The sequence below is a fragment of the Clupea harengus genome, chromosome 4 (genome assembly GCF_900700415.2).
Source record: "Clupea harengus chromosome 4, Ch_v2.0.2, whole genome shotgun sequence".
Lineage (NCBI taxonomy): Eukaryota > Metazoa > Chordata > Actinopteri > Clupeiformes > Clupeidae > Clupea > Clupea harengus.
In genome coordinates this window covers 13,031,069-13,058,715 of record NC_045155.1, presented here as the reverse complement: position 1 = coordinate 13,058,715, position 27,647 = coordinate 13,031,069, and the positions used below count along the sequence as shown (strand labels likewise).

The following is a 27,647-nucleotide window of genomic DNA, read 5'->3' as shown; positions in this document are numbered from 1 at the left end:
TTGGACCCAGTGACCCCCCTCAGAGTCCGGTTACCCAAAACCTTCCTGCAGTGGCAGTGACACAAACTCAAGGTTCAACAGTCAGCACGAGCAGAGAGTCCTACAAGGTCCCAGATAAGGCATTCACTGGTACACAGTAAGGGTTCCCCCAGATAAAGCATTCACTGGTACACAGTAAGGGCTCCCCCAGATAAAGCATTCACTGGTACACAGTAAGGGTTCCCCCAGATAAAGCATTAACTGGTACACAGTAAGGGTTCCCCCAGATAAAGCATTCATTGGTACACAGTAAGGGCTCCTGTACCATTTTAAGAAGCTTACTGTGCTCTGAGCACTACAGCATCTGGCTAGGAAATGTGACAAAATAAAGAGAATGCTGTGCAGATTCCAAAGTGGAAACATCTACTTTGAGAGGGTTAGTAGCTTCTTAGCTGTACATCTCGCAAACATGAAACAACAAACTTGATGTCTAAATAGCTCAGGGAGACAGGAATAGGTGCGTTTTCTTCAGACAATTTTCATTGTGTTCTGCCCTCATTGTTCTGGCTTAAGAGGAAAAACCAAGGGCCATCTGGCCTCACGCAGGATATCTGAACACTAAGCCATGTCCTGTCCTGGATCCCTTTTCTAAAGGGTTAAACCATCTGTTGTCCTGGAAGGCTGCATTGCTTGCTATTCTTTAGCCTTATCTGCTGAACCAGGAATTCTGAAATGCCTTCTCACCGCACGTTTTATGGAGCAGGGTGGACGATGGTATGAACTGAGATGGGATCAGCATCATGGAAGCAGGAGGAAAAACATCCAAGTTATACAGGACTGGAGCCTGTGGAGTCTGAATGGTTAATGGGTCCCTAATGGGTCTGTGCGCCACAGGAAGGAACAGCACGTTACCTTCATGTGAATATGAGTGCCATGATCAACCTTAGGGCTCCATATAAGGGTAACTAGACCACATGCATGTAAATAATTTACACCTGGATGGATCATCCCTGACTGAGGGTGAACAACTGGTGCGCAGCTTTGAGGAGATAACTGAATTGAGTTGCCAATTAGGAGGAATGTGGTTGTCAGATGTTATGTTGAGAGCCGTCGCTGATTATAAACAAGCGCTTGATGAACAGAAACTCGAATTTGGTAAATATTAATTAAAGGAGGCATCTCGCTCATAGGAAGTGATGAATCATAGCAGACTGGACTGTTGTCTTCGAAGAGGATAACAGGACACTTTGCACACATCACACTTTCCCATTTCGATTTTTTTTCTCTCCATTTACGCTTGTTAGCCACGAAGACCAGGTCTATTTTAGTCTGATTTCCTCCCTGACTGCGTTGGAAGCTGACGTCACTCTGCGACTGAGTACCGTGCACCGCTGTATCCATGGAAACTGCAGCTCCTAATGGCTGTAGGTTTCTTTGCCCTCTCATCGACAACAAGAGGTATAGAGGAGTAAAAGCAAGAGAGGGAGTATACAAGCGAAACACACAAATTAAGGCAACCATGATTCAAATATCGATCAATATCAATTAAGATAAGCTGCATATTAATTTACAAAAAGGAAGCCTCTTCCCTAAACCCACTGGCTAACCCTCAATAACTCAATCAACCACCACATGGGGGATATGACAGTATATTTAACTGGTCAATGTTCTTGCCTTTTTCAATTTCATTCACAGGAGAATTAATGGCTGTTTCCACAAGTCATCTGCCAGCACAACAGAAGTGTAAGCAGAGATCAGCCCAGACATCTGCCTGAGGTTACCATGGTGATACAGAGCACCCATTGCATCCTTAATCAGCTCTCTACTCGATGAGAGATCTTGATTTAAATAGGTCTCATCAGGGGTTATACTAAGAAGATGAACACATCAATTCACACCTATGTAGGGATAACCATTAACAATCCAATGCCATCATGTGTTTAAGGCTCCACTGACTACCTGTCTTCTTGTTCTATGGTGTGTCATCACGAGCAAAAAAATAATTTATTGTGACCATGCATATTGAAAGTTCTACTCAGTTCTTTGGTGTAATAATTGGAACTCTGTCCCATTGCAATCATACTCAATGCGACTCTTTGGCGGAAATGGAACCAATACTCAATGCGACTCAATGCGCTCTACCCCATCCTTGCACCAGGTTTCTTGGTGTGATCGGTAAGTCATCAGAAGGGCACCAGGGTTCCATGCACTAGAGAGGGAGACAGTGCGAGTGGCAGTGGGGTTTGTGAAGTACCTTGAGCCGCTCGATGGCCTCCTCCCCTCCCGGCGTGGACATGATGCGCTCCTGGATGCTGGAGACGGACGTCAGGCCCACCTGGCTGCAGAGTGAGCCAGAGGACGGGGAGGCTGTCAGGGAGCCCATAGGTGCTGTGGAGAAATGGCCAGGCCGTTGGTTCTCTGAGGCTAGCAAGTATCTATGCTGATTGTTGTGTATATCTTTCAGGTCTGAGCGACAGGTGGAGAGACAGCGAAGATCCAGGAGGAGTGGAAAGGAGAGGTTTTGGAAATGGAGTAGACAGTAAAAAAGGGGACGTTTGGGAGAGGGAAAGACAAGGAGAGAGAGATAGGGAGAGAGAGAGAGAGACAAGAGGAGGAGACCACTGTAAGACACACAGTTTCACAGCAAAGGACACGAACAAACACATGAGAACAATAGAGGGCACTAGCTAGAGGGCAGTAGTTTTCACCTCAGGCAAAAATATCACTGAAGTTTGACGGATGAATGGGTTTTACATTGAATAAACATCATGAAAATGATACACCTTAAAGGGTTCACTTTTCTCAACTTTCTCTAAAGGGTTCTCAAAGTCCAGAAGCAAGAATTGCTAAAAATGTTTATATTCAAGGGCAGAACAGTCCCCAGTGTTGCCCCATTTTTTTTGGCCTGGGTGAAAACTGCCAACGCTCTGTCTCTGGGCGGAGGAGAGGGACATGAGGAGGAGAAAGAGGAGAGGCATGAGGCTGCAGGGAGGCCAACGGGAAAGGACAGGAGGGAGGGGGAGGGGGAGAGGACAAAAACAACACATGCTGCAGAACAGCAGGCTATTGGTGCAGTGAGGTCTTGGTCCTTCATACCCTTGCACTCAAGCACACTCTCTCTCTCTCACACACACACACACACACAGACACACCATTCTAACTCATCATGCCCACCATCGCCTAACAGTGGCCAGATAGCACTAGGGTCTTTAAAGCATTTCAGGTGAGCAGAACAAGCTTTAGCACAGCCAAACTTCCCTCTAGAGGCCTGAGGTTTTAACATCTGTCATTTCATTCACTCTCATCCAGGCGTCTCAAGGGAAAAAAAATTGAACTTTCCAGAAAAATAACTGGGTTAACATGCCCATTGGGCGGCCATGTGTAGTATAATGTTACAAAACGCTAAACCGGCAGGAGTAGCTAACAGAGGGAGCAACAGAGCATTTCTGTTCTCGGGTTTAATTTTCTCTTCCATTTTTTCTAGCATATAATGAGAGTATGGAGGGAAACAGCCAATTGCATTTGTCGCTTGATGTACATCAAGAACTCCCAGACAGATGTGTACACACATGTTTATCATTTTGATGGCTCTAATGCTTTTTGTAGTATTTAAATGGAAGGGATACGCTTATAGCCTTCAGAAATGTCTCAAAAAGAAATTTAGGAGAAAACAGGGGAATAATAGAGTCATAAGGAATAAAAATAGGACAGGATAGGACAAAGTTGGGAAGAACACAAATGGGGCAAAGCACTTGCCAGTATAATTTCAAAGAAGCGCACCAACAAAGAAATACCATTCTCAGGCCAGACATCACAATCAACTGGCTCTAAAACTACCTCTAAACTCCACCCAAACTCAGCATGGCAAAGAAATGCACCTGTCCTTCTGTAGCTCATGGCCTCCATTTGAGTAATCAGAAGAGATTTAACATTGTCACCTGCAATGAACAATTGAGATAACAACACAAGCTTCACTGGCAAGAAAGGAGAAAGACAAAGATTGAAAAAGAGGAGGTTAAGACAAAATGGTGGACGATGAGAACAAATAGGCAGAGTTTTAGGGGGAAAGGAAAACAACCAACAAAAACACATTAACTGAATATTAACATTTATATAGAAACACTAGTAAATTGCTGGGCAATATTCAAGGTACAATCTGTTGTGAAACAACAACTAGCCGCTTGTCATTCTGTTTAGACTATTGCATTCAACTTGGAGAAAGTGCCAAGCAATCAAGGGGCATGCTACGGCAGCCTGGCATCCCGACCAACCCCCCCACCTCCCCACCTCCCCCTCCCTCGGTCATTTGTCTGGGACTCCTTGTGTTAAAAGCACAGGCGTGAACTAAAACCAGGCATGCAAAGCCAAGAGATTTGCATCCAGGAGGGCCAGAAGCAATGATCAGCCTAGAGAGAGCGAGAGAGAGCAGGAGCACAACATAGATAGATAGATAGATAGATAGATAGATAGATAGATAGATAGATAGAGATATAGAGAGAGAGAAAGAGAGAGAAAGAGAGAGAGAGCAGGGGCACAAGATAGATAGATAGATATAGATAGATAGATAGATAGAGAGAGAGAGAGAGCAGGTGTGCAAGAGCAAGAGAGATAGACGGTGCAAGGCCCATCACACTTATACACACATTTGCTTCCACCTCCCGGGCACTCATCCCCCATTGGGTCCACTGGAGGAGGGAAGCGGCAAAACACGAGAAGGGTCAAAGGTCAGAGCAGAGAGAGGACTAGCAGAGGAATGACTGACATACACACCTGTCCTCACCCAATGAACAGCTCACAGAGTAGAGGAAGAGGAGGACTAATAAGACAATACTGTCTGTGGCATGCAGGTCAGACTTCAGGAACAGGTTGCATTATACTGAACCTCATGTCACGTTGCTGATTTATTTGTTTACAAATAAGCCTGAACGATTTACCCCTTAAAGGTGACCTTGACCAAAAGGCCTCTTGTTAATAAGTGTTAGGACAAACAATATCAACATATCTATCACTATATTATCCTGAGCAGCTTACGGATGAAGTATTTCTCAATCTAATGGAAACGGCCTTTTGACAGTGAGGGAGCGTGATGAATGGAAGACATGACATAAGCATATCAGAGAGACTGACAATAAAGGGGTAGTTAGATAGACAGAGAGACTAAAAAGCAGAAGGTGATACAAAAGAGTGCCTTGCCAGTGTTTATCAAGCTTGTGATGGCTCTCCCCCCCCCCTCCATAACGGCATGAGGCCCTGGTGCCAACAGAGGGGGCACTACTCCCCGCCCGACTTACTATCCAGGATATCGCCCAGGCCCTGGGCACGGAGCAGGTCTTTCAGGCGGCCGACCTCGTCCTTCAGCTCGCGCACGAGTTTGTTGTTGGGGTCCTCGTTGATGACGGCGTTGCACTTGATCTGCTTGGCACGGTCTGCATACCTGTAGGCGAAGAGGAGAGGGGCGATGACAGATGGGTCAATTCAGGCGGGGGGGATGTGGGCTAAGGCACTGAGACGAGCGCTACAGAGGCTCTAAGCCTAGAGGACGGGGGGGCTTCAGTGGGGCTCTACAGAGGGGGCTGCGGGGGGGCTTACCGCAGGGTGCTGAGGGTTTCGTCGTAGTTGATGTCGGCGGGACTGAGGGCAGCCACCATAGCGGTTCTGGAGTTCCCACCTGACACAAACACAACAGTATGTGTCACTCCAAAGCACCGTACTTTAATCATCAGAACAGACAAAAACAAAATGCCTAATCTAGTGACAAATTAAGAATGTCACTGGAGAGATAGCATGCACACTCATTACGTGTGTATATTGTCATAAGAGTCTGCACTGACAGAGTACTTGACAGAATACTACTTCATTGCATTATCAAAACATTAATTACCGGGATTTATTTACATAACCCACATGACTGTGCTGTGTGCAGATGAGGAAGTGAGATTAGCGCTAAGAGAGAGTGTCTGCTGACAGTTCCATTTTAACACTCCCGCATAATCATACTTCTCACAGCTCCCATCTCTCTGCGAACATGCAGAGTCACTTTGCACAGCCACAACCACAACTAACAGTGATTACAGTAATAATCGTATGTCTCATGTCTCTTCAGTCTCTTTCCCCTACCACTCTTCGTCTCCCATCTCCTCTCTTACCCAAGTTCTCTCGCAGCAGCCATGTGAGCACAGAGTCTCTGTAGGGGATGAAGTCTGACTTCTTCTTCTTCTTGCTCTGTTTCACACACACACACACACACACACACACACAGAGACACACACAGCCGCGCGCGCACACACACACACAAAATGCAGCCATTACTATTTAGCAAGTGTGCTAACTGGTGGATGTGGATTACAGAGCTAGTGTTCAGTGTCGAGAGGAAAGACGAATGGCTGGGATGCATTAAGAGAGTAAGGGGTTGACGGATGGCTGATCTCCATGTTCGTTCTCTGAGGTCACATGTCATGGTGGTTAGGTGGGGGTGAGGTTCAGTGGTTTACGAGAGCACCGAATGAGCAGGAATGAAAGAAGGGTTTGATTTTGGGGGATTGAGTTGGGGGTTTACCTTGCTGGTACAGTTATCCTGAGCAGGGAAAGCATTGGCAAGAGAAAGAGAGAGCATACCAAGTTACAGGCAGGAAAAATACGCACACACGCACACACGCACACACGCACACACACACACACACATTCCGTTCATGCTGAAAGGCCAGACTGACTTGAGAGGTACTCACCACCTCGGCCAATGCAGAGATAACCTTCCCCAGTGTTGTCAATGATTTGTTAATATTGGCTCCTTCCTGTGAAGTCAAAAGATTAACATGATTAGCAGCCTGTTACTTAACCATTACCTTCATTCATACTTTCCACTGAGTGCTAGCCATGCTGCAACATCCAACATATCGCTAAACTACACAACCTCTAATCTGACCCCTTTGTATGATCTGACGATGCTATGACAGAGGACTTCAAATTGCTACCTTTTACATAAACATCTACAGATCTTCCCAAAAAAGAAGGATTAGAGCACTATGTATGAACACGTGCTCCTCGGCTAAGATATGCAAAGTAAATCAGGCTTGAGCAGCCTCTGTGAATAATCAAACAAGGGAGTGTTGAATCTTATGTGATATATCAAGCAATAATCACTGAAAAGGACAATGTGGGGACAAGTGGAGTCTGAATACAAGGAGGGTATCATCTGTAGTGGTGCATACCTATATATATATATAGACATTGTATGCTTCTCGTCCTCTCTCCCTACAGACACGCACACACACCTAGGTGGAGCTCCCACATAAAGCAGTGGCCTTGCCAGTGTGTTCTGAGTCCTACCTTTAGCCTGGTCCCCTTGGCCCCTGTTGAGTCAGCGCGCTCGCTGCCCGCCAGATCCACCAAGCTGATTTTGCTGACCTGGAAGCAGAGAAGCACAGGAGGAGGCCTTGAATGCAAACGAAAACGAAAGACACAGAAACACAACAAACACGCCGCCCCCTCATATCTCTATTCGTCTTCCGATTAGCCATTCAAGTCAGAAAATGGGTTACCGGAGGTTACAGTGTGCCCGTCAGACTTCCAGGCTACAAGTAAAATGCACTCCTAGGGAGGGATGGGTGGGTTATGGTAAGGGAAGGGAGGGGGGTTGTGGTGGGAGGGTGTCTGTTTTGGGTGGGGTTTTTATTTTTTATTTTATTTTTTGTATGGTGTGTGATGTTTGTTTACATTTGTCTTCTCTGTTGTTTTTGTTTGTGAAATGAAAAAGGAAACATGTTGCTGTCAATTTCACTGCTGTATGATGTGTTTCCCAATAAACATATTTGAAACAGACTTCCAGGCTTAATCTTCTATTGGTGGAGCAATTATATACATAGCAACCTATACAATGAAACAACCACATGTCTTATAAGGCTATAACCAAGTACATACTCTGATGAAGATGGACCACAAACGGTCTGGCAGAGAAATAACATAGTTTGTGAACTAAACATGAACATTTGAAATGCACCTTGTGGTCTCACATGCTGCAGAAAAAAAATATGTATTATATATTTAATTATGTTATTATGGGATTATGGGACTGATATGAATGTTGTCATTAAAGTCAGAGGGGAATAGTTTTGCAGAGAGGCCTGAAGCACGGCCCGTGCAGTGACATGGTGACACAATGGCCGCCGTGTGCATCAGGAGCACAGGCGCCGCTTTGTGCAGCCACACATCCAGACAATGACTCCCACAATGGCAGGAAGAGTAGGAAGCTCTGCTATGCTGCTATGGGGCAGTGCGGGGTGGTGATGGTGTGGGTGAAAGCAGCAGGGTGGGGATGGGGGGACTTGCATTTTGCACCCAAGGAAGAGTGTCAGAAGGGGAAATAACAAAGGCTGGACAGAAATGCCAGTTGCTTGGCATCTGCCCTCTGCGGGGGGGGGGCAGCGGCTGACCTTTTCGGTGGAGAGGTCGGTCTCAATGTCGTACTTCTTCTGCGTAAAGACGATGGTGAAGACGGCATGCGAGCGGCTGCTGGTCTCGTTCATGTTGGTGGCGGCCACCGTCCTAGGGAAGGGGAGCGAGAAGAGCAGAGGCAGAGTTGTAAGGACAGGACGCGCTCTCACACACACACAAACACACACACACAGTCTGTACACAAGCCAGAGGTCACTTGAGGGAGAGCCACACCTGTCTTATTGATGGGAAACCTGCCCTGTCAAGCACAGGGATTATATCAGTATCAAATCGGGACATGACCTCATTGACATCACCCATTTGTTATTCACCCTGGGAAAGATAATCTCCACACCACATAAAGATGGGGACTTTTTACCACGACCCGACTCATCTGCATTCAATGAAGTGCCCACAGACAGTGAGGCATCACAGGTTTGATCTCGGGGGGTGGGAGAACAGTCCTCGGAGGTTAGTGGGGGTGAGATAAGTGGGACAGGGATAATTCCATGACGTGGCCTCTGTGTGCTGATAGCGTGTTGGGTGGAATATGCATTTCCTGGGAAGAGGAGGTGGAGGGAGCTGGAGAGGTGGCTTTAACCTGCCACATTACCACAAATACAACTCGTGACTCAGCAAAGCAGATTAAATCCCTGTCACTCCTCCTCCAGGGAGAAGAGCATTCTCTCCCTCCCCCTCCCCCTCTCCCCCTCTCCCTCTCCCTCTCCCTCTCCCTCTCCCTCTCCCTCTCTCTCCCTCTCCCTCTCCCTCTCCCTCCCTCTCCCTCCCTCTCTCTCCCTCTCTCTCTCCCTCTCTCTCTCTCCCTCTCTCTCCCACATAAGCACAAAACACATAGCCACAATCACAAACAGGTAAAGCCTGTCAGCACACCCCAGGGAAGACGAACTCTGTGACTTCTTCCCTCTGCAGCATCAGTGTTCTTGGCTCAGACACAGCGCCCCATTTCAGGCTGGCTGACGCAAAAGTGCGACTCCCGAGCCAAATCATTTTGTAGCTTTCTACCAGTCTCAGAAACAACAACTGCAGCTTGTTTTTCCCTTTTCCCTCTCTTTAGTACGGGCCTGAAGAACTCCCTTTCAAGTACAAATGAGCTTGCCTCTGAGCAGAAACAAACAAGGCAGTCTACTTGCTATTCAGCTCCTCTCCAGGAACACTCCTGACGTCATGAGAACAAACAAGATCTAACGCGTACAGTAAGAAGAGGGGGGGGGGGGACCAAACAAACTGAAACCATTTTGCTTACTATGCATGCATTTCTCTCTGTCTCCTAGAAACTTCTCTCAATCCCTCTCCTACTCTTACTCTCATCTCTCTCCCTCACCGATTTCTCTCCACTTCTCTCTCTCCATCTCACCTGGCCTTGTTTCCAGCGTCCATCAGGTCGGCGATGTCAGTGTAGGAGGTGACCGCCAGCTTGGACAGGTCCTCCACATAGGGCCCCAGCAGAGGATGCTCACGCACGCGCAGGTTGCCCTTGTTCTTGGGGTTGAGCAGGTCCCGCACACGTTCACAGTAGATCTCCATGTAGCTGACCTGCAGAGCAAAGGAGAGGTACAGACATGGGGGTCAGTATACTCCACGAAGCTCCCCTTCACCTGTTAGCATGCTTGCTTAGACCACTGAATCTGAATACATAGCATTCAACACAAACACCTGTATAAAGACAAATAAAAATCACTGATCTGTGTCAGATTAATTTTACTTTGCGATGTCTTGGATAAGACATCTACACACGCGCACACTAAAATGGCACATCTCTATGTCGGGGCGATTAGCATGCAAATGGCGCAGCGCACCTCAGCCCACTGAATGCCATGGGTCCCAGCCAATCTCTTTCCACTGACAACCAGGCTGAGAAAGGCGCCATTACTTCACGGCTGGGACTCATTCCTGGCAACAGTGATGCAGAGTGTGTGTGTGTGTGTGTGTGTGGGGGGGGGGGGGGGCTGCTCACCTCCACTGAGAAAGAAATGTCTTCATTGTTGTTGTCATTAATTTTCTCAAACAGATCTTCGCAGAGCTGCAGCAGAAAGTGGGGGAGGGGTGGAGAGAGAAAGAGGGATGCATTAGACAAAATAAAGAGTGCGATCAATAAGGCACAGAAATATCGCAGACTCTGGAGGGAACCATACTTTGCGGCCCACGCACAATGAGAACCGGCTAGTTAGAGCCGGAACTAACAGAGAAGAGAACATATTCCCAAGTGTCTTACACCAGTGCACAGAGTTTAGACGGAGCAAACAACTTCAAGAAAGGTGTGAAAATGAGCATACATTAGGATAGGAGGAGAGTTAGTGTGTGTGTGTGTGTGTATCTATGTCTGCATTTGTGTGTCTGCTAGTATTTGTATGAGTGTGTGTTTGTGTGTGTGTGTGTGTGTGTGTGTACGTATGTCTGCATCTGTGATTCAGAATAGTACCAGAGGTATGATGCCTTCCTGACTGTCTTCCTGTCTGCCCATCATGGTGTAGGACTTTCCCGAGCCCGTCTGGCCGTAGGCGAAGATACAGACGTTGTAGCCCTCAAAGGCATGCTGGAGCATCTCTTTGCCAATGTCATTGAACACAAGACACTGTGAGGCGAAGCTTGGGTCTTCCGGCTGCAGGGAATGAGGAGAAAAGGCAGACGTAAACACTATTACTGTTTGTGATTGGTTAAATCACAGTAACCCCACACATCTGCTGGCATGAAGAAGAGCTTAATCGTTGATTAGAGAGGAGACTTGAGACTCACGGAGGTGTGCGACCAGTAGGAGTAGTCAAAGTTGAAGGACTTGAGTGCTTCTTTGGGGTTTTTGGGGTTCTGAATAGCTGGAAGAGATAAAGAGAGACAAGGTTCAGATGGAGGACACAGGCATCAAATCAATGACGCATGTCATCAACTTTCCTTGGCATTCAGCTCAGCACAGGGAACAATGCTGACATCCCAGACATGTTGAACCACACTGACCACATACAGGCAGGAATACTTCCATGATCATCATGTCTTTAACAATAGAAGGAGTAGCAAAAGCATTCATCTGAGGCCCGCAGGATTCTATACCCAATGAGGATAGGTTATTTGTTATGCTGTCACCAACAAGAAATGAGCATGAAGATCAATTCATGATAAAGACTGCTGCCAGGAAGCGCGTCATATCCTGGCACAGATTAAGAGAACCACAGGTGCATGAGAGTTCGACTGGTAAACCACTACTTTCATTTCAAAGATGTTACCACAGACTCTTTCAGTTTCAGGAAACGTGAGGCACTTGGGACTCTAGGCCTTAGTTGAACAGTGGGGAATTAGGACTGCAAAGATTCAGGGTGCTGGAATGTCCTTGCTGACACATTCATTTTTAAGTGCCATGCAATGCTTTGCGAGAGATTTCCACACTGTACGCATGTGCTGAGAAAGAAATGTGTGTGCTTGCCCTTGAGGAAAAGAGACTGGTGAGATTGCTGAGGGAGGGGCGTTTTGTGGATCAGAGTGTGTATGACTGTGTGGGTGTCTGTGCCTATATGAGCATCTGTCTGTACAGCAACATGTGTCTTAGAGTATGCAACCATCTCTGTGGGCATGTCTGTGTACATTTGGCAGTGGTAACCCAGCGTTTCCGATCCTGTTTGCCACCCCTCTCTCCTCCATCAAAGGGGCCACCCAGTCGCCCCTTAATGAAATGGAATCTGTAGCCACGCCAGCTATGCCATCCCTCCTGGGCTCACCCCCGATGCCCACAGACTTGCAGCTTTCTGCACCAACCCACAGGCTTAAGGGCCTGCAGCACGACAGGGCCTCTAAGGCTGGCAGGAATGTGCCAGGGAGATATACATAGCAAGTCCAGTTGTTACTGAGGCCCCAGTGGACAGATCCCAGGTGGAGTTGGCTGTGTGTGTGTGTGTGTGTGTGTGTCTGTGGGGCGGGGTGTGTGTGTGTGTGTGTGTGTGTGTGTGTGTGTGTGTGTGTGTGGTGGAAGGGGGGGTGGGTATGGACTTGGCTGCCATTGCATGCATACCACCACTGGGAGAGCTGGGATTGGGAGAGAGGAGGGGAGCGGAGCGGAGGGGAGGGGGGGCAGAGTCGTAAAATAAATATATATACACGGACAGGAGAGACTGACGAATGTGATGAGCACGCTCCTGGGGGCCTAGCAACGCTCCAAACAAAAAGGCAACAGCGACCCGGCGAGAAATAAAGCACACGAGCGCGCCGAAGCCGTCTGGAAAACGGACTGACGTGTTCCCAGTTCCACACTGCTGCATGACTATCTCTACTTCCACATCCTCTAACCTCCTCTCGACTGCTTTCCTGTTTAATCAAATGATGAACAACAGGCAGACAGAGGGAGGAGGGGTTGGAAGTACAGGACTCAAGAGGTGTAGGAGAGGTGGAGAGTGCATTGCCTACGGGGGGGAGGGGGGTAATAAGCAGCCCCTATGACGTGACCACCTTCATCACTCAACCACCTCCTCCCACCCTGCCACAGGCACCCCCCAAGGTAATCAATAATGCAGGCCATCTGACAGGAGATCAGGTATCGCCCTTTCCCTTGACTACAGGTCACACATGTGTGTGTGTGTGTGTGTGTGTGTGTGTGTGTGTGTGTGTGTGTGTGTGTGTGTGTGTGTGTGTTCATACTGTATACACACAAACACCTACACACACTGCCCCAGTGAATCTAATCCTGTTCCGATGAAAATGCCTTCAGATCTCTGAGTAGTGAGAGGGCAGGTTGAGGCTCAGCTGCCTTTTTGGGCTTGGCTGCGATCTCGGAGGCCAGGCGCTAAATTAGGTGAGATTTCACCTTCTGACCCAGGTCCTGCAGGAGAGAAGAGGAGAGGAGAGGAGACCAGAGCAGCAGGAGCAGGTGGGAGAGGAGAGGGGGATTTACGCTGCCCCGTCCTTCTACCCCTTGCTCTTTTTTTTTCCTGGAACAAAAACCAATTGAGGCCAAGACAGCGAGGAGCCGGGGGGGGGGGGGGGGGGGTGCGGCCATAAACCAAGCACCGGACAAGCTCTGTTCATCATCAGCCATATTAAAACTGCCAGCAATAGAGCAGGAATAGTGGTGACGTTGGGGGCGGGGGTGATGGTTAGATGGGGCTGGAGACAAGCCCAACACCATGATAGGGCACAGTACAGTACAGGACATGAGACACTCTCACCATATCAACTCCTAAAGATGGATTTCCCCTGTTGCAGATAGACAGGGCAAGACTACGGAGTAGACAAGGAACAAGGTGACACAAGGTGTGACACACACACATGTCTATCAGTCCTAAAATCTCCCCCCAGCTTCCTTCAATGCTCCTTGCGTTGCTCTGCGTTTCACTCACTATTATTATATACACCCGTATTTTTCAGACGTGTTTTTTTGTCCCCCTTATAGTTCTCTGCTGGTGGAGGTGAGTCATGCTCACGACACACCTGCCCACTCATTCTCACACTATCTGCTTGCTCTCATCCATCATCCCTCTCTCTCCCTCTTTCTCTCTCCCTCTCTCACTCTCTCTGTCTCGCTTCTTCCATCTGCCATGTGGCATGCTGCAGAGTGAGAGGTCTATAGTGGTGAGACTCTGCCATCATTTTAAGCACCTACATTGCACGATGAGCCTTCTGATCAACTGATCTGGAATCAGAGAGGATAAAGTGACACAGAGCTATGGGGCTTCTTTCACACTGATCTGAGGCTGTATGCTAATGAGCAGAAACGCAATGAAACCCGAAAACATCTCTGACCGTCACATGTACGCTGCATTATGAAAAGGAGTCATGATGAACCTTTTATTATGGTACTTTGTGATGGCCAGTTTTGTGCTCACATACCACTGTTGAATTTTGTTCAACCACTTATCCCTTCTGAAGGGCTTGGGGGAGGGAGGGTGTGTGAACTTGGTAAAGAATGAAGAGCTTTCTTTAAAATGCCTGAAAAAAAAAAAAAAACTGGGATAAAAATGCAAGATGTGGGGGATGGGTTTATTTAACATTCATGTCGCATGGATGGCGCGTGGACAATGCACCCCCTGACTTGTGTCGTTCATTTTGCGACAATCTGCGTCATCCCCTGCATCCCCTGCGTCACCCGTAGCAACAGGTACAGCAGACCTGAACCCTTGTTACCATGGCAACTTCCACGTCGCACAGGGACGCTGAGCGTTACAACAGTTCTCTGCATTCCAACCAAGCCGCACCACGTTTCGCCCCAAAGGCTCTCCGCTTTGGGTTAGCGCTTTTATGTTTACTGACAATTATAATGCAATTATGTGTCAAAGCACATTTTCAGCCTTAAAAAAATCCTCTAAAGCTGCCTGAACGTGGTAGAGACACACACAATGATGGCATTAGGATTTGTAACTTAGACATTAAGCTACTTAGCATTCTAGACTCCATCCATAATTCTTTGATGGGGAAACTCCAAGCACAAGCAGCACACACACTATAGCGCTGTTGCAGTGCCGACTATGCATTACTGCCAATGATAAGAACTAGGTAGTCACATCAGCTGATCACAATCTTAACACATAAAAACACTAGGGCCTTAATGTAGTTAGTACCCTTAAAATAAACAAGTAATGGTCATTCAAAACAGAGACGATGCGATGCTAACAGCTACATGCTAACGGAAATAACAGCGCAACGCAGAGACTGCAGTAAAATGCCATTCAAGTTGCACACCTGGCCGCTCTATCCTCTTGTTCTCAATGCACCATTAAGTGGAGAACCCTTTGTTATGTTAATTTAACAGTGTACGTGTCAATTTGTCATCCACTGGCCATTAACGGTGTCCTGACCCCAATCCGCTGAGTGGGCCAATGACGGTCGGTGCAGCAAATCACATGATCCCGTCCGCTCTCCAGCCTAACTAACTGGCCTTGACTGCGCAAAGTTGTCAGGGAGGGGGAGGGAGAAGAGGGAAGTGAAAGTGGAAGAGTGAGCGAGTGAGAGTGAGACAGAGAGGGGAGTAGGAGTCTCAAAAACACCACAGGGAGGGCATTTACATGTTTTTTTGGCTTTCACTCGCTCACTCTATTTTACACACAAGACACACACACACACAAACACACACAAGTGTTGTGAACTCAAATCTGGTCCTGCTGTGCAAAGCAAGGACAGGCAACCGAGCTCAGATACACACACCAACTAATGAGCTCCTCTCCTTTCATTCCCACCCAAAAACACTTTTTTAAGGGGGGAGGGTAACTTTATTTTGCAACTGTGGGGGGCAGGGGGGCATTTTACCAGCTCTGCACTGGTTTTAGTTGGAAAAAGCAGGGTCGGGGAGCCGAGAACCGATCCTCCCGCCGACCAAACCTGACAAATTGCTGGGACTTGGGTTCCAGAGCATGACGATAAGCCTGCGACCTTCCTCAGATGGCGCAAGCTGACCTGAGAATAGCAGAGATACCAGGGCTTAATGCATCTGAGCACTGTAACCCCGCTCTATCCAAATGGACCAGTGGGGTGCCCAGGCCTACCACCTCTCCTCGCAAAGGGAAAATGGAGATGCCCAGACACTTTTGCAGGAAGAGTGGCCATAAAAGCAACAGAAGAGAAGTGGTGTATTTAAAAAGCGTCCAATGCTTGTTAAGATTAGAGACTTGAGCAAGGAAGGACTCCCTTGGGGCTGAGTGTGTGTTGGGGGGGGGTGACGTAAGGTTTTTAGTCACAGAATGTCTTTGCTCTTTCTGTATAAATAAGAAAATCCCCTTCTTTCATGCATCAGTATCGCTCTTTCTCTCTGTCACTTTCTCTCTCTCTCTCTCTCTCTCTCTGGCTGTCTCTCTCTCTGTGCACACAATCCCGCAGATCTCGACTCCACTTGGAAAGCCGATTAACAGCTGAGATGATATACATGATGATATGTAAGCTCAGGATGCAGCCTGAGCTCCAGAGACACCGATACGCCCATAAGGACACAGGGGGCCCTTCTAGGAGGAAGCCCAAGAGGGAGGGCAGGCGCTGGAGCTCCCCGACCCACATGCCCAACGTGCCGGACACGGGCTGCTTTGGCAGCGGGCCGCAAGATCTGGGGCCCGGGGCCCCTCCAGATTCCCTGCACAGGTGGCGGAGTTCTTGCTGGACGCCGTTCAAACGTGAAGCTATAACGAGCCGCTGCCCCACTGCTGCGTTAGGAGACACACACACACACACACACACACAGTCATGGAGAAAACAGCTGATCTGCGCTTACGCCAAGTTGTCTGGACACAACATCTCCAAAACAGAGAGGGTGACCATAGAGATCAGTGTGTCGGCACGCCTGAAGGCTCCAGCAAAACCTTTTATCCTCACTGTGTCAGAACCCCAAGAGGACGTTACTTTCCATGAGACAACTCAATCAAACCCCAATGCAGCCAACACCACATTCTGCTCTTCAGCACTCTTTAAGAATCACCTCTCCAACCTTGTCCTCGGCAAATGGCCCAGATGCATGTACAACCGAAATGATATCAGTCTGCTTTTAGTACACTGAAGATAGGGGTTGGAGGGTGGGGTTGTAACTTATTAAATTACATAGGCAGAGGGGGGAAAACCAACAGCAATTTATGTAAGGCTCCCAAATTAAAAAATCTGGCATCCCCAGGAGAGGTTAAGTTTGAAAAATAAAAGTCAGCAAATCATGACACCTTCTCACCTAGTCAAGCTGACCAATAGGAGCTTTCCAAAGGTAGTCTAAAATAAAAGTCTCTGGTAAACCCTAAAAATGGCTGGGTCTTTGCGGACATTGATGATTGGGGTTCTCAGTCGGTACACATTGCAGTGGTCCACTGGGGTTGTGAAAGGGAAAGAGTAACAGGAAGACAGAGGAACAATAGCGTGAACGAGAGGAGCGGCGGGACAAGCCAGGGCACAAAGCGTGGAGCGTTAGCTCATCTGTTATGACAAGGCTTCATCCTGGCTGAGTTTCCTCAGACGAGAGGGGACTGAAACTTTTCCCAGCAGTCTCAGTTGTGAGCCCTTTCCGAGAGAGAAAGAGAAAGAGAAAGAGATAGAGCGAGGGCGTGATAGAGAGATGCATCTCGTTGCCGGCTCACAAACAGAGGGAAGGTTCAGGATATGTGGAGAAAGAGGTCATTGATAATATTTTCCTAACAGCTCTTATCTCCTCTGTTGACATTCCTAGAGAGCGCATAAAAAAAGTTCACTGGTTAATGCTTCATAAAAACGAGCTTTATAGCCGTTGTAAAGAAAACAGAATCGTCATGAAAGGGAGCTGCAAGTGGGGTGCTTTTCCTCCCTGTGACGTCTACGAGACGATCAAACTAGCCTGCAGAAAGGCCGAGAAGAATAAAAACAGCACAAGATTGTTAACCGGTGAGGCCATGGCTGTTTAAAAGTCACTGAGAGAGGGAGGAAGGAAGGAAAAAAATTGCTGGCGAAAAACAACTGGGAGGTGAGAGGAGAGAGGAGAAGAGGAGTGGGGCTTGTCCCAGCTGCCCGCTTGCAGAGGCCTGGCTATTTATACAGCGGCAGGTGGCAGATGGTGCTGTGCCCGCTGACAGATTCCCAGTGACAGGAAGGCATGGGGGGGGGGGAGAGAGAGAACTCTCTGCCCCACAACCTTCCTGACTGACTATGTCTCTCTCTCTCTCTGGGCCCAAAACCCACAAACATGGATGTTTGCAGTCCACACAGTAAGGCTAAACAAACCAGGGGGTCTACTAAATGTGGGGAAGAATATTTCAAAGAGGGAAAATCCAAAACATTGAGACAGAGATTCCCAGGCAAAGTTTCTAGAATGTTCAGTGGTGAGGAAGCTTCTAGGCCCAACTAAGCTTTTTGTTTTGCCAGTCTGATTGAAAGGAGAAGAGGGATTTGCTCTGAATAACCTATTCTGTTACTCATGGAAATTCTCGGTAGGAAACATGCAAATACAGGCCAAGTCATCAAATTTTTTGTTTGAAACGAGCAATGACAAGCCAAAGCCCTGAGGCCTCATAACTGTCACATTACTGTTTGCGCCGAAGGTGAAACCATCCCACCCCGAGTAAACCACAACATGCACGGTGGTTTGCACCTTACAGGGTAGGGAAGAGTGGGGTGTGGTGGGGTATCTGTCACAGAGAGAGGATGCCTGGGAATCCTTCCTGAGGACATGTTCCAAATCTCAGCTGTTTACGGCCTTGCCGACTCACAAACGCCACAGCACACGCTCCAGTGGGACTGCTCCAACCAGGAACTGGCATGCCGACAGGTGCCCAAGACACCCAACACTTTTATAGACCTCAACACTTGTCGGGAGTGTGTCTGTAGAATGTGCTTGATTGCCTGTTTTTCCCCCTCTGTGTGTGTGTGTGTGTGTGTGTGTGTGTGTGTGTTTATGTCTGTGTACCCTTCCACGTGGCCGGAGACCTTTCCAGTGCAGTGGTTCAGGAGCCTGAGCTGTGTCTTGCTCTAAATATAACATTTTCCGGGAGCATGGGAAAAGTACAGTATGTCAGTCTATTTTGATAAAGGCCATTCACCTCGCACATGCCCACTCTGAGTGCAGGTTCGCGGTCACCTCAGGTTTCTAATCAGAAAACAATCTCACCGCAGGCTTTTACCTACTGCAAACTGTGCGTCGGAAATGTCCCGCTATAGGTCTGGGTGTTGGCTTACCTCCACACACATGGAAATGTACCCTGCCTGCACAGCACGCAAAACAGTGCTAACATGTGGAATTTCCCATAGCAAAGTTAATACTAGAATGGCCACTATAATTGACTACATGACTTCAGTAGCGGAGCCGTGTCTGATCTAGGGTCTGTATGACTTCTGTGGTGCATCATGACTTTGTGGAAGCGCACACTGAATCTGCTGGATGCTGGAGGAGGCCCTTTGACAGCATTCAGCTTTTTTTTTGTGCAGGTCACCCCTCTTTGTTCTGCCCGACACAGACCCTACCCCCCTTTTACCTCCTCTCCTAGTCAAACACCCCACAGAGACTTTCTATGACTTTCTATGCACTGTAGCGCATGAGTACACCACACAGCTCTTTTCAACATGACAGTCTACAACAGGGCCCCCCAGCCTAACATAGGCATGACCTGTTTGACCAGCCGAGTTTTTCATCTGCGATTAGGCCTTCTTTGAACAGAGACCCTCAGTAAAAAGTGTGAGCCATGACCTCCCCCCCCCCCCCCCCCCCCCCCCCCCCCCCATAGCCAGCACGGAACTAACAATGCTGCCCCTACTAGCTGCTGCAGAGGCACTACGAGGCTTGGAGCAGAAGAGCTGCAGGGCTGAATGACAACACGGCATAAGATGGGTTCAGGGCTGACTGGAAGCAAGCGCACTAACGAGCATGCTAAATGTCGGATGACTAATTGCTTTGTTCTCCAGTGAACGGAAGTGATGTGATGGCTGTGTGTGTTTGTTTTGCGTGCGTGCGTGCGTGCGTGCGTGCGTGCGTGCGTGCGTGCGTGCGTGCGTGCGTGCGTGCGTGTGTCTTGAGTAGCTCTAAGCAACAGGCTCAGCATTAACAGCATGTGACTACTCCTTTTCATGAGGCAGACATTTCAACTCACAGACATTTTCCACATCTCCCCCTCCCACATCTTTCTCCCAAAACACAGACAGGTCCAAAACAGCCACATCAAAATTCAGAGCGCAACACATGACCCTTGTCTGGGAATGAGCAGGGAAGAGGCAAAATGAGAATGTTTCTACTTTATCCGTCCATCCCCGCCCGCTGAATAATGGAGAATGAATGCCAGTGCAGCTCACAGAGGGCCGTGCCTGGACTACAAAGGCCTGTGCAATGTTGCTGCTCGCCGATACGGCGTCTTACTCATCCACTGGCCAGAGCATAGAGGAGGAGGGACGGACAGACAGACAGAGAGAGAGAGAAAGTGAGGGAGGAAAGGATGAAGAGGCTTCAGATGCATGGATGGATTGATGGATGGATAGATGAGGGAGGGGGGAGAGAGAGAGAGACAGAGAGAGAGAGAGAGAGAGATAGAGAGAGAGAGGCTTGCGTGCCCAGTTCTTAGGTAACAAGCACAGCCTTGATGACTGCGGTCCTGAAGTCTAATGAACACAACTTGGTAGCAGGAGAAAATAAATACCCAGCTGATTCATTATGTGCGTTTAAGCTGCTTACTGAAGATGGGATGATTCAGAAAAAAGGGGGCTTAAGAAGGAGACAGTGGGCATGAGAGAGAGAGAACACAGCAATTTGGGTGCTGGAGGCGAGGCTTTAAAAGCTCCATTTCTACATCGAAGTGACCATACAGCCTTCAAAGTTCACCAAGCCACAAATCACAATAGAGGTCTTAATTCGAGAATGCACTATTGGATTATTAGATTATAGTCTGCTATTTATTCTGCAAAATTTGGTAAAACAGGAAACCATAAGGCAAGATTTTGCCATTCTAAGAGGCAAAGATTCCATTCTTCCATTCATCTTCTCTGAAATTTCCAGGCCTTTGCCACCTCCTCTGAGGCAGTCTTGTATTCTGGCCGCGTGGACGCTAGGTGCGCTCAGATTGACTTGATGTTCTGCTTTCTCACTGGAGACAGGCTGGATGCTGTCCTGGATCGCTGCTGTTATTAATACAGGTAATAGATTTCGCTTTGGCCTGGTGCGCAGCCAAGGCAAATTCCGCTGGCTCCCTTGAGGTCATTTCTGATGTGTCTGTGTCTGCGGGGAAAGGAGCTAAGCTGGGGCCAAAAGCTGAGCCGATGCTAACCACACACACTGGATGCACTTTTTGTGGGGCCATTGGCACCCCCTCACACCCACACCCCAGCCCACCCCCTCGCCTAATCCATCTCATTTAGCCTCCACTAGCGCGTGCCTTAAACCTCACTGTCCCTGCAGTGACAGGGAAGAAGAGACAGAGAGGGAGGGAGGGAGGGGTAGTGAGATAGTGATAGTGAGAGAAAGAGAGAGAAAAAAAAAATCCCATAATTCCTGGGCATGAGGCAGTGATGCTGCCTCACACTCTTGGGCACGTGATGGCGCCTGTGCTCAGCACTCCGGTGCAGCATCCCCCCTCCCCCACCTCATCTTCTCCATAGGCCTGAGAAAAGCCACTGCACCCACAATCAAGATTATGCACTGATGGCAAATAACGAGCACAGAGGCGTGTGTATTTACCAGCAGTGCACGGGGGAGAGAGCGCGCGCGCGAGAGAGAGAGAGAGAGAGAGGACTAGGACGAATGGATTTATTTTACCGAGCATCAGAATGAAACCAAGGTGAATAACACAACCTTAAGATGCAGATTATCTTGCCGTTACATTTCAGTGTGTAGGATGAGGACGTGCTGTGACAGGTGTGGCTATATAAACCTAATGATCATGCATTGCTTTCAGATGACACTGATTAACACCAGTCTCAAAATAGCTGCTGCCATTTTACTTGTCCCTCATTCATAACTACAAGTATAAGACCTTGTTAGCTGGCCACAGCCTGCACAACATATGACGTGAGAAAGAGAGAGTGACAAACAGACAGGGAGAGAGAGAGAGAAAGGGAGAGAGAGGGAGAAAGGGAGAGAGAGAGAGGGAGAAAGGGAGAGAGAAAGGGTGCAGACTGAGAGAAGGGCTGTAACTGTTCACTCATGCACAGATTTAGGCATCTTAATATGCTACTCAAATAATATTTGGATGAGGCTCTCGGTTATTTTGGGCTTGGCTTGGACGTAGCACACAGAACACTTTGTCACCCATTCTTCTAATGAATGTGGATCTTCTCAAGGATTTCAGTATTTCAGCAATCAAATTATCGCACATTTTTGATCCGCACGTGACTAGGGCAGCCCAGTTCAAAACAAAATGAGAAGCAGACTGAGAAAAATATTAACAAAACCGTTTACATCCTTTTTTTAGCATTCACTACTAGTTATGTGTACCTACTTAATAACGACAGTCCTGCTACGTATTTAACTATAAAACCAAACAATGGCCGTGTTAAAAGCTTTCAAATATGTAATCCACATAGCACTGTGTTTGCTTTAAGGCCGACTGGATTTAGGGCGGCTGATCCTACTCGACCCGGCCTTGACTGAGTTATGACTGGGAGGAACAGGGGTCAGACAGATGGGTCTACACATGCAAGTGTGAAACCACACCGTGAAAGGAGAAAGGCAAAGGGAAATTAGCCATCACCCGTGCGGAGCAAACGGAGCCTATATAGGAGTGCGTGTTCAACTTAAGGCTGGAGTACAATGGCCACAGCCATTAGCAGAAACGAAGGTACACAGCTGCTAGGTATGGACATGGAGCGCTTTAAAGGCAATGTAGGGCAGCTCTATATGCAGAGCACACACGCATGCCCCAACTGCTCACTCGCTTATGTAACAGCTGTGTTGTGGATGGAGACAAACAGAATATCTGCATTTCTGACCGAAGTGTATAAGTGTGCTTATAAATGTGCAATGTTGCTTATTCACTGGCAATTACAGGGGCTGTAGGCAAGGACTGCAGTACCATCAGCACAGGAGATGCCCCTATTAATTCTGGAAAGGAGCCACTGCAACATCCATGAAATACCTGTTCAGCTAGCGCTCCAAAAAGGGTCGAGAGACAGCGGAGGTCAAAAGGTCAGTGGCACCGATACAGGTGACGGGTTGTAACAATGATTTATAACACCCCTGCCTAACATTTGTGAAATAAATCAATTAGTGCCCTTAAATATCAAATATTCACAGGCTTTATTGACATACTGACAGATAGATGTGCCTCTAAGTGTAGACACACATTTTTCCGTCAAGCGGATCTCAGTTTGTTCCATCCCCATTTGCCCTGTGCATCATTCAGTCTGGGTCAGGCACCCACTGTGCGCTGTCTGCCAATAGATACTAGTAACCTGAATACGCCCCCCCTCTCTAGGCTGGGTCTGGAGTGCTCTAATGTGGCAACGGCGGTGCAGGAACGTGACACCTTGAGTGTAGGCGGCTCTGCACCGGCACCTGTGAAGCTCGTGGGGGATTAGCGCCTGGAGTCTGAAGGCGACCTCAGACGAGCTCCGGGATTAGGCCGCCCTAATCAGGTCAATCGGCCCGGCGTCTGCACTGACAACTCAATGGCGGTATGACCTTCTCTCTGTGTGTTCATATTCCTCCACATCACTACATTACCTTCTCTGTCCATCTTCTCATTTGTCATCAACTCTCTCGAGATGTAACCCTCCGTCTGTCCATATTCCTTCCCATCACCACATTCTTTCCATCTCTCCCACCACATTCCTTCAATCTCTCCCTTTGTCAATGTCTCTCAATGTCTCGTTCATTCTCTCTCTCTCTTTTAATAAAACTGCATCCCACTTTTTTGCAGGCCACTGATCTCCTGCTGTCACCACCTCATGCTCCATTTATCCCAGTTCTGACAGCTGCCTGTCCATCAGTGGCAGAGCCATTCTTTTCTACCCCCTCTCTCCACATTCCCAGCAGACGAGCTGTCAGGTCATCTTGTACCTCCATTTGCCAGAGAAGATGGAAAAGTCTCCACTCAATAGAAAATGGTGGCTTTCGCCATGTTGTCAGAGTAGGTCATTGTGACCCTCTAAAAAGGTGAGGGCCCAGACATCCCTAATGTAATTGAGTCCCCGCCCCCTTCGTGGGAAGGAGAGGCATGTGACCTCCACTGGACCACCAGGAAAACATGATTGTGCTGAGGAAAATGGGGGCACTCGCTTGTAGTATTCTAAATGGGCCAAGACAGACTACCAGTGGGGCTGGGTTGCAGCGGTGGGCTGGGCGCAGGGAGGGGTTACATAAGGAGGCGGGAGAGATGGGAGATGAGACGGGGGTTTGGATGAGCAGACACTAGAGGCTCGGATCCCGGGAGAGTCCCTGCAGGACAGAGCAGGCCCTCACGGCCGTCTCACTGCACGCTAATTACATTTATACAGCTGGGCCCAGGAGCCTTTAACAGACACAGCACTGGCATACCCAGACAGAGGGTGACAGAGAGAGATAGAGAGAGAGAAAGAAAGAGAGAGAGGGGTCTGGCTTGAGGGTTAGTGGGGAGGGGTTTTTAGACAGTAGACTGGAGGAGTCAGACCCTCAGACTTAATCAAATAATCACCTCACCACAACTATGCCTACCATCCCCCATTCAGGATCACACACTCTCATAGACCAATACTGTTTGGTGGAGGAGAGGAAGAGAGACAGACACAAAGAGAGAGAGAGAGAGACAGACACAGACAGAGAGAGAGACAGACATTTCCTGCAATGGTGGTTGAGAAAGAAAGTGACAACATGGAGCAGCCCCATCAAAACAGCTGCCATGATCCAGCCACTGACCAGCAGGCTGCATTTCCCAGCGCCTATCCTCTGACTATTACACAGCTAAGATATCCAACAGCATGACGGTAATAGACATGACAGCGATTCAGACAAGCTCCATTACTGAATACATACACACTTACAAAAACTATGACAAGGAAAGATAAAGCACAACCACTAAAGTCTTTAGATTTAGAAAAAAAGTATTCCACTTCAGACAATATAATTTCAGATGGTTAAGTGGCATTCATGTGATGAAGTGTGGCACAACCAATTAAAGCCAGCTAGGTTTAACCAACGGGACAAAAGAAGTAACACTGTTAGGCTCAGTCATCCTCCATTCAGAGAATTTGTTTCCAGAGGCATGAACCAACTGTCTGCAAGGACACATGACCTCTAACGAGAGCACGCAGCGTGATCATATGACCTCAACCTCTTCCTCATCCCACGCCAGATCTCTATCCTCACAACTATTTCTGTTCTGAGGAACACACACACACACACACACACACACACACACACACACACACACACACACACACACACACACACACACACACACACACACACACACACACACACACACACACACACAGTACCATCCGCAATAGTGTCCTGAAGAGGAAGGCATGGGCCCTGTGCCAATGTTTGCCATAGGAGAAGAGGAAGAGCAGACTGCAGCTCCTCTCAGCCCCTTCTACTCTGCTTCAAATAACGTCTGCATTCCCCTGTCTCAGCCACCTCTGCTGTAGATCTGCCTGCAGAGTCCTTAAAACCTGGCTCGCAGTCATGCGGTGAACACTCTCAATGCAGGTAACATTTTACAGAGAAGTGTTATGGTTACCATGCAGACATTTTGTAAGCACCAATCAGCTGGAACTGAGAGAACATCAACACTGAACAATGACGTTTTCTTTGGCACTGACAAAACTGAAGTGGACTCAGGCTAAAGGAACACAAGAAAAGGCTAGAGTAGATCTGAGATCACGGAGACAGATTTAACCCTGTAACGAAAGGGACTGCTTGAGCATGATCAACTTGTGGGTCAATTTAATTAACATGCACTCTCAGGATCTGTGTGATGACCTACACAGAACTCTCTACTGACCTACTCTACTGACAAAACCAAACCACTGTTTATGCTGCTTGCAAATAAAGAAATAGAACTTTTCCGTTAATAGTCCGTTATTTCCGTATATATATATATATCAGATATAGATGCAAAAAGATACAGCTCTTTGAAAATATCTCTGTAAACCATGCAGAAACCCCTCATTATATGACACATGGCCAAGATAGCATGAGCTCTCCAGTACAGACTCAGGCTGATGATTCATACTGGGCGGGCATGATGAATCACTAACTTCAAACCACCCTGCCCAATCAAACTACATGGCTTTATCCACCTAGGTCACCCAGCAAGCACTCCCATCCTCAGCCAGTAGGGTACACACAAATATAAAGCTCTATCTGTGATTAACACATAACTAGATACTGATTCTGATGTCTATTAAAAAGGTGAAATGGATCACAGGACATTATATCAGCACAAGCTATTCCACCCCCTCAAATTCTTATCTTTTGACTAAATGATTCTATCAACCAACCATCAGTATATAAATATAACAAGCCCTCATAAATCACATACTAAACAGCCAACATAAATAGCAGCTCCATCACATGCTTGATTGGCCTATCACAATGTAACATTTCTCTGCAGTGATGACAGGGCAGATGGTGTCCTACACATCAACCATGACATACCCCTAACACCAGCTCCGTCTGAGTCGTGATAGTTTCCTATCGTTTCTCAGAAGTCACAGATACACACACAGACACACACACACAGACACACAGACACACAATCATGGGTGGGAGGCTGCAAGCCAGGGGAGGAGAAAGTGGCTTTGAAATGGACCAGCTCAGCATTCCTGACACACAGAGGTCCTCAGGCACCAAACCCCTTTCCTCCACCTCCTCCCTCTTCACAAAGACAGGAGGTACTTCAGAGGATCTTTTTTCACACTCTTTTAGCGTCAAACCACAGATTTTCTAACCCTAACCTGAAAGAAGAGGATAAACAAAGTCCACTTAAACATTTGTATTTGGATAACTGAGGAGACACTTACTGGTGGTTTTGCCTTGCATCTGAATGATGCATGTGGAATCTTTGCTGATCTCCCTCGAATTGAAGGGCCGCACTCTCACCGCAACTTTCACCGAGGCCCCAGACATGGTTGCGACTGTGGGGGTTTCGCACTGGAGTTATTCCAATTATTTTCTTCCTGCAGAAAAAAATGGAGAGCTTCAGATTTTCTCACAATCAACAAAATCATTAAACAAGCTAACTAGAACAGAGGCTTTTACACATTTAAACAAATGAGCTCCAGTCTGGCAGTAATGCCCTAATAGTTAAATGTCACCACGGGCCTGCAGCAAATACTCTCTCAATTCAACAAATCTTGCTCGACTGCAATCCTTGACTAAGGCCTTTAAGCACTGAACAACGGCATAATAACCACTGCGGTTTCTAAATCGTGTTTAAATCAGCGTTTGCTTTAGTTGAAAGTTACAGTAGCAGTAGACCTGTGCGTAAAAGTCATCACAAAAGCCTGTTAAACAATGCTTCAGTGATGGCACATAATAGTGTGCAGGTATGTGTCAGGAAACTGTCACGTCAGGGACAATAACAGCAAAGGAATGTCAGTGAGGGCCAATGATGATGCAGTAAAGCTAGTTAGTGGGGTAGCATACAAATCATATTGTCTGCAACATTAGAAGGGTTGAGGCTCTCTAAAGTGCACTCGTTCTTTCCCACCCCCGAATTGTTCTCTACGTCTGGCTCGCTACCGACTCGTTGTAAACATGGCTGCCGCTAACCTGCAGCAGGGATGGGCCATATCTGAACATTAAGTAAACCGCTGACCGGCCTATACAGGCTAATAACTTGTAGATTTCATCGACAAGATAGTCATTCATTTATATAAACATGAATATTTGCATGCAAGACACACATTGT

General features: G+C 47.7%; 1 protein-coding gene across 18 annotated transcripts in view; it reads right to left on the bottom strand.

The window, feature by feature from the left end:
• LOC105899010 (kinesin-like protein KIF1B) overlaps positions 1 to 27,647 on the bottom strand; it is a 48,925-nt gene that overhangs the window by 20,217 nt on the left and 1,061 nt on the right. For 3 of the 18 annotated variants that reach the window (XM_031566293.2, XM_031566281.2, XM_031566282.1), the window contains exons 2-16: positions 26,758 to 26,913; positions 11,164 to 11,240; positions 10,850 to 11,029; positions 10,385 to 10,450; positions 9,785 to 9,963; positions 8,409 to 8,520; positions 7,306 to 7,383; positions 6,705 to 6,770; positions 6,536 to 6,553; positions 6,126 to 6,201; positions 5,569 to 5,647; positions 5,271 to 5,413; positions 4,623 to 4,664; positions 3,858 to 3,917; positions 2,234 to 2,367 (exon numbers count right to left, since the gene is read on the bottom strand). In XM_031566293.2, the coding sequence (XP_031422153.1) occupies positions 2,234 to 2,367; positions 3,858 to 3,917; positions 4,623 to 4,664; positions 5,271 to 5,413; positions 5,569 to 5,647; positions 6,126 to 6,201; positions 6,536 to 6,553; positions 6,705 to 6,770; positions 7,306 to 7,383; positions 8,409 to 8,520; positions 9,785 to 9,963; positions 10,385 to 10,450; positions 10,850 to 11,029; positions 11,164 to 11,240; positions 26,758 to 26,863 (1,416 nt within the window). In that variant the 5' untranslated portion in view covers positions 26,864 to 26,913. Of the gene's footprint in view, positions 1 to 2,233; positions 2,446 to 3,857; positions 3,918 to 4,622; positions 4,665 to 5,270; positions 5,414 to 5,568; positions 5,648 to 6,125; positions 6,202 to 6,535; positions 6,554 to 6,704; positions 6,771 to 7,305; positions 7,384 to 8,408; positions 8,521 to 9,784; positions 9,964 to 10,384; positions 10,451 to 10,849; positions 11,030 to 11,163; positions 11,241 to 26,757; positions 26,914 to 27,647 lie in introns of all 18 variants that reach the window. The other 15 variants (XM_031566297.2, XM_031566285.2, XM_031566289.2 and 12 more) reach the window with 8 other exon arrangements.